The sequence below is a fragment of the Prionailurus viverrinus genome, chromosome B4, assembly GCF_022837055.1.
Source record: "Prionailurus viverrinus isolate Anna chromosome B4, UM_Priviv_1.0, whole genome shotgun sequence".
Classification (NCBI taxonomy): Eukaryota; Metazoa; Chordata; class Mammalia; order Carnivora; family Felidae; genus Prionailurus; species Prionailurus viverrinus.
This window is the reverse complement of record NC_062567.1, coordinates 79,573,801-79,580,648: the sequence shown is the minus strand read 5'-3', so window position 1 is coordinate 79,580,648 and position 6,848 is coordinate 79,573,801. Positions and strand designations below refer to the sequence as shown.

Below are 6,848 nucleotides of genomic sequence, written 5' to 3'. Positions count from 1 at the left end.
TGGGTCCTAGGCAGGTTTGCCGGGCAGACAACTGAGTTTCACTTCCTGTCAACCCCAGAGCTGAGGCAAGACATCAGGGGGCATGGTGGGGGTTGGGGGGGGGGGGTTGTGCTGGGTAGTCAACTGGGGCCACTTTAGGATTCCATTCATTGAGCAGCCTACTACTACTAGTTCTAGTTCTCAGGTAGTCAAGACCAATACATCCCTCTAGTTTTTAAAGGCTTCCTCCCACATTCTCACCTCTAATAATCATTAGTAACAAGGCTAAGGACAGGATGCTGATCCTGTGAGGCTGAAGCACAATTGTTGAAAGAGAGCAGGGGTTAAGGATGGCAGCGTTACAACACCTGCAATGTTGTGTACTGAATGCAAATCAATTTTTAAAGGAGTCTCTTTGAGACCTTCTGAGTTGGGCCTCTGGTGGAAGTCAGGAAGGTGGAACATAGACTAGAAGACAAGCTGAGACCTGAGAAAACTTCAAAAGTTTCATGTCAACCCTTTAGGAAGTTCCTAGTCCGTCATTGCTCTCACTTTTTTTTTCCTTTTCTCACCTTTTTTGTTTTTTAAGTAGGCACACAGCCTAGTGTTGGAGATCGTAATATTTGCCCCTCTCTACGGGTTCCAGAGGTACAGTTGGACATGAACCTAAACCAAAATGGGGGATTTGGAGGAAGGTAAAAGAGTCCATAAGGAAAGAGCAGCGTGGAGAGGGCAGAGCCAACACCTGAGGAGAGGAACCTGCAGTCGGTCCCTCCCAGGCTGCAGGGGAAACGAGTTTAGCAGGATTTAGCCCTCAAGGATCAACGGCTGCTGCAAAAAGCGGGGGAGGGAAAACATTTGGGTACATCTAAAGAGTAGGGAGGCAAGGGGCAGGGCAGGACTGCAAAGGGGTGACCGTACAAGCCCGGACCATTGGCGAGTTGCCCGGGGCTTTGGATCCTCAGTGCCCAGACCTACACGAGGTTAATTAGAATATTAACTGGCTCCGCCCAGAAGCCTTCACCCTGCCCTCCGACCCTGGGGCCCAGCCTAAGGAGGCTCCCGGGGTCGAAGGCCAGAGCAAACTTGGGCCATCGTCTTTTCGCCGCCCGAATCCTCCGGGCCGCCCCAGGGGCAGGGCCAGCCAGGGCTGCCCGCCCAACCCGGCCCGCCGCCTCCTCGGTCGTGGAATTCGCCGGCAGCCCTTAGGCTGCGGGGACAGGTGACCGGACAGCAGCACCCCCTGCCTTGCACGCCCCTTTGGCGGATCTGACCCGAGGGTTGAGCTGGGTAGCCGAGGGCAATCGACACGCGATTTCGACCTCTCCACCTTCTAAGAGAGGGTCAGTTGGGGGTCTTCCATTCGTCCCTGACAAGATTGGTGCGTTACCGGAGTTTGGCCGCCCCATGTCCCGAAGCCGCTCTGGGACCTGGGTGCAGGCTAGGGCCTGAATACTCTAACTCATTTATCAGCCCCACTTTCGGGGTGCAGGTGGGCCTTGCCCCCTTTTCCCTCGAAGGTCCTGGACGGAGAGGAGCCGTGCCCCAGAACTTCTCTCGGTGCCCAGAGGACTGTTTTACACGGAACAGACGCCCAATATTGGATTCAGTGGCAGTACTAGAGTCTGCGGCTTTTATTTTATGAAAGTCTTTAGCTTCTACTCTCTTCCTCCTTCTCCGTCCACGAAACGGTGTACTCTCCCTTTAAGACTAAAATGGTGGCTGGCTACGATCAGGACTCCACTTCCGGTGGGGAGGGGGGCGGGACCCCAGCCCGCTCACGCCGGAAGTGGTTTGCGTTTTCAAGATGGCGACTCCCTATGTAACTGACGAGACCGGCGGTGAGTGCGGGAGGCGCGGAGCCGCTTCTCCCCGGGCTCTCGGGGCAGGGGTTCGGACTTGGAAAGGGGTCTGTGCCCCGCCCATCCCGGGGCCCCTCCTTTGCCCCGCCCTCCGGACCGCCTTCCCCATTCATTCTCTCCTATGGGGTGTCACCTGCGCCCCCTTCTGGTCTCGTGTTTGGGGGTCTCCGCTTCCGGTCACCCAAGCCCTGGGGTCCTCCAGTGCAGATTCCTGCTCCAGGACCCTCACAGGCCCTTACCTTTTCTTCAGCAGCTGGAGATCTCGTATCTCTTTTGGCTTCTCCAGGCTTGGGAGCTCTTACACTCTCAGTTCCCTCCAATTCCTGCTTTTCTGCTGTTCCCCTCCCCCATCTTTCAGCGGTACCTGCCTTCTGCCCTACCCCAGCCCCATTTTAATTCCTATTCTTGAAGCTGTATCTGTTGAAGACTTCCTCATTGCTTTTATGTAGACTTCCTGCATAATGCCTTTTCCATCCTCTCCCGCATCTTCATTGTTGGGTTACTGAGGTTCAGAGGTGTGAATGGAACAGTAACCTAGTATAACTTTAAACTTGAGTTTTCTTTTTGATGGCACCACCTTTCTGTACTTCTCTGGTGGTGATGGTGATAAAAGTTGAGGGATCTGAGGTGGAAGAAGGCAAACAAGAGGTGTCTAATGGCCTCTCAAGTCCTCTGACAAGTTCATAGAACCCACTATAAATTCTGCCTGGAGAAGAATTTCCAGCCTGGCTGATTGAGATGAAGTGTCCACTGTGTATGGAGGTTTATGTGTTGAAAACTGAGAGTCAATATTTTCATTTTGGTTTTGTCCCATCCTTATTTCCTCATCTGTAGAAAAATGGGCATAGTGATATCTACCTAGTGACCATTAAATAAGATAGTGTATGTGCAAGCAATTTATAAAATGCTGTGCAAGGCAAGGTGTTAATGTTTTTTGTAACCTTCACTGTGTATGTGTAGTCTTCTGTAGAAGTGACACTGTGTATACTGTGGTTGGTACATACAGTCTGTTTTAAAAATGTGCCCTTTATTTGTTGCTTTGCTGCTTTCCATGTTCCTTACATCTCAGTCCACCTCTCCTATGGTATCCTATGGCAAGCCAGGTCTCTCTGCTACTTCTCCTCAGCCTCACATTTCAAAGTGGTACACAGAACTTCTGTTCTCTATTCAGTAGGTCCTTCCTCTACCAGCTCCTTTAATACGTGCTTCGAAATTATTGCTCATCGTCCAGTACACTTTTCTTTCTTCTTAACGATTTTCTTTAAACACGTATCTTCTGTTCTCTGTGACTATGTAGAAGAGAAGGAATCACACTGCTTTTTTTTTTCTTTCCCCTACTACTTCCAGATCATTGACCTACCACCGTCACTCTAATCTCTGTGAAGGTATTGCCATGCAGTTAGAGCATTGTCTCTAAAACTTCAGGGCCATCATTTATTGCCCACAAGGACCCAGACCTATTGCATCATACTTTTTTCTCCACTGTTTCTTGCTCTTATTCTCAGTGTCTCCAGCATCCTTGAAATACTGATCTTATAGTTCCTCAGCACAAGACAGTTGACTTTCCTTTGTATTTTTAAAGTAGCTACACATCAGATCACTACAACCTGGACCTATTACGCTACTTCCCCTTCAGGTGCTCTTTATCACTTTAGCCTCCTTACTAGTTACCTTTTTCACTCCTTCCCATCCACAGATTCCACTTTTTGCCCTTCTGAGGTTCTTAACTTTTCCCATTTCATTGAGTCTACCAGTACCTTCATGACTATCTTTGATGCTGCTCTGCTAGACCTTAGTGACCAGCCACTTTGATACTATCTTCATTGTTTGCTTCATTCATTTTGATCTTCTGTATTTGGCAAGCACTTCTGTTATCTTGAATCATACTCATCACCTATTTTTTTGGCTTCCGTGTCTAGACCACCCACAGCACATGGCTAGTGAAAAAGTGCAAAACCTGTACATTCAGTGTAATATAACTTAGTGTTAACTTCTGCCAAGATCATGGCTTCTCTCAAATTCTTTTTTCTTGGTTTGCTTACATTCTACCATGGCTTTTCCCCAACCTTTTCCAGCACTCTGTGACCTCCCTTTTAATTCCCCCCCTCTTGTAGCAGATGTCTTCACTTTCTATTTCATGGAAAAGTCAAGGCCTAGCATTTGTTTCTTTCCTGTTCACAGCCCGATTTCTTGAATATTAGGTCTACCCATACTGTTTTCATTTTCTCACTCTTATTTGTCCTTTAGCTTTTTACAGTTTTGTTTCTAGCACCAACCTCTCTCCTTAGTTGCTATTTCCCTTTTCTAATAGATTGGTGAATAACTTTTATTCTTGAATATACTGTCACACCTTAAATTCAATCTGCCCAAAATCAATATCATTTTTTTCCTTATTTCGTTAATGGCATCCTCGTCCTAGCCAACCCAAGATCAATTTTTTGTACCATCTCTTTTTAATTTTAAATAGACTTTATTTTTTAGAACAATTTTAGATTTATAGAAAACTTGAGAAAATGATAGACAATTCCCATATATTCAGTTTCCCTTATTATTAACATCTTACATTAGTATGGTACCATTATTGCAGTTAATGAACCAATATTGATGCCATTATTATTGACTAAAGTCCATACATCATTCAGATTATATTTTAAAGATTTCATTTTATTTAAAAATTATTTTTATTTATTTTTCAAAAAATTTTTAACGTTTCTTTATTATTGAGAGACAGAGACAGAGCATGAGCATGGGAGGGGCAGAGAGAGGAGGAGACACAGACTTTGAAGCACGCTCCAGGCTCTGAGCACAGAGCCCGACACGGGGCTTGAACTCACAAACGGGGAGATCATGACCTGAGCCAAAGCTGGACGCTCAACCGACTGAGCCACCCAGGCGCCCCTTTTATTTTTATTTTTCTTATTTAAAAAAAATGTTTATTTTGAGAGAGAGAGTACACCCGTGTGCACACTCATGTGTGCACACATAGTGTGTGCAAGCAGGGGAGGGGCAGAGAGGGAGAGAGATGATCCCAAGCTGGCTTCACTCTGTCAGCGCAGAGTTCAACACAAGGCTCTATCCAACAAACCGTGAGATCTGACCTGAGCTGAAATCAAGAGTCAGACACCTAACCGACTGAGTCACCCAGGTGTCCCTATTTATTTTTAGAGCGTGAGCCGGGGAGAGGGGCAGAGGGAAAACGAGAGAATATGAAGCAGGCTCCATGCTCAGCACGGAGCCTGATGCGGGGTTCAATCTCAGGACAGTGAGATCATGACCTGAGCTGAAGTCAAGAGTCAGATGCTTAATCGACTGAGCTAGCCAAGTGCCCCAAGATTTTATTTTTAAGTAATTTCTACACCCAACATAGGTCTCAAACTTAACAGCTCTGAGATCAAGAGTTGCATGCTCTTCCCATTGAGCCAGCCAGGTGTCCCAGATTTCCTTAGTTTTTACCTAATTTTTTTTTTTTTTTCTGTTCCAAGATCCCATCCTGGGTACCCTATTACTTTTAGTTCTCATGTCTCCTTAAGCTCCCATTAGCTGTGATAGTTTCTCAGATTTTACTTGTTTTTGATGAGGAATTTTGAGGAGTGCTAATCAAGTATTTTATAGGATGCCTCTCTATTGGAATTTATCTGATGTTTTTCTCATGATTAGATTGGGGTTATGTGTTTTTTGGGGACAATCACAGAGGAAAAGTGACATTTTCATCATATCAAGGGTACAATATCATAATGTTTTTACTGTTGATATTGACCATGATTGTGGTCACCTGGCTGAAGTCGTATTTGTAAGCTTTCTCCAGTATAAAGTTATCCTTTTTTCCTTCTCTTTTCCATGCTATAGTCTTTAGAAGAAAGTGTCTATTCACAGCCTATACTTACGTTTCCTTCCTTAAGGATGGAGTATTTACATATGTTATTTGGAATATTTCTGCAGATTTGTCTCTTCTCCATTTATTCAATCATTTACTTATATCAATATGGACTTTGGGTTATAATCTAATACTATTTATTTTATTGCTCTAAATGTTCCAGCTTTGGACATTGGGAGCTCTTTTAGTTGGCTCTGCGTCCCTTTGACCTACCCCCACCAGTGTAGGTTTTTGTTTTTGTTTTTGTTTTTAGCTCTTCTTTACTTTCTTGTGTCTAGAATATGCTCCAGGCTCATCTTTTATCTTTCCTATCCCAGTCCTAGAATCAGACATTTCTCCAAGGAGCCCTTGTTCCTGTTACTGAAGAATAGTCTCAAGAAACCAAGATGCGAGCACTAGATATTGTTATATTTGTGGTATCATCTTTTATTCCTCTCTTGTTCCCCATCCTCCACCACATACCAATTGTCAAAATATCATTCTATTCCTACTGCTATTATCCTTATCTCATCTTCAGTACTTGTTAGGTATATGGCCTTGGGGAATTTTTTTTTTTTATGTTTATTATTTTTGAGAGAGAGGGAGACACAGAATCCGAAGTGGGCTCCAGGCTCTGAGCTGTCAGTACAGAGCCTGATGTGGGGCTCGAATTCACGGACCACAAGATCATGACCTGAGCCGAAGTCGGACACTTAACCGACTGAGCCACCCAGGTGACCTGGCAATTTTTTTTGTAAAGAAGGTATTTTATTTATCTGTATATCTATTTGTTTTTGAGTTTATTTGAGAGAGAGAAAAAGAGAGAGGGGGTGGGGAGAGGCAGAGAGAGAGGGACTGAGGATTTGAAACAGACTCTGCGCTGAGAGCAGAGAGCCCAATGTGGAGCTCGGACTCACGAAGTGTGAGATCATGACCTGGGTGGAAGTCTGACACTTAACCAACGAGCCACTCAGGTACCCCAGGCCTTGGGAATTTTAAGACTTGGGAAACTAAGCCTTAGTTTTCTCATCAATGAATTCGGAGTAATGACTCCTACAACATAGGATTATTGAGAGAATTAAAATTTAAATGAAATAATGTATATGTTTGGCACATAGAAAGTACCTGGCAAATAGTTCTGTAATAATTACTGT

At 44.9% G+C, this 6,848-nt stretch overlaps 1 protein-coding gene across 1 annotated transcript in view; it reads left to right on the top strand.

Annotated features, from left to right (window-relative positions):
• Nucleotides 1–1,336: 1,336 nt before the first annotated feature.
• PYM1 (PYM homolog 1, exon junction complex associated factor) overlaps nucleotides 1,337–6,848 on the top strand; it is a 19,256-nt gene continuing 13,744 nt past the window's right edge. Inside the window, exon 1 of the mRNA XM_047868049.1 lies at nucleotides 1,337–1,820. Within this exon, the coding sequence (XP_047724005.1) occupies nucleotides 1,787–1,820 (34 nt within the window). The 5' untranslated portion in view covers nucleotides 1,337–1,786. The remainder of the gene's footprint in view (nucleotides 1,821–6,848) is intronic.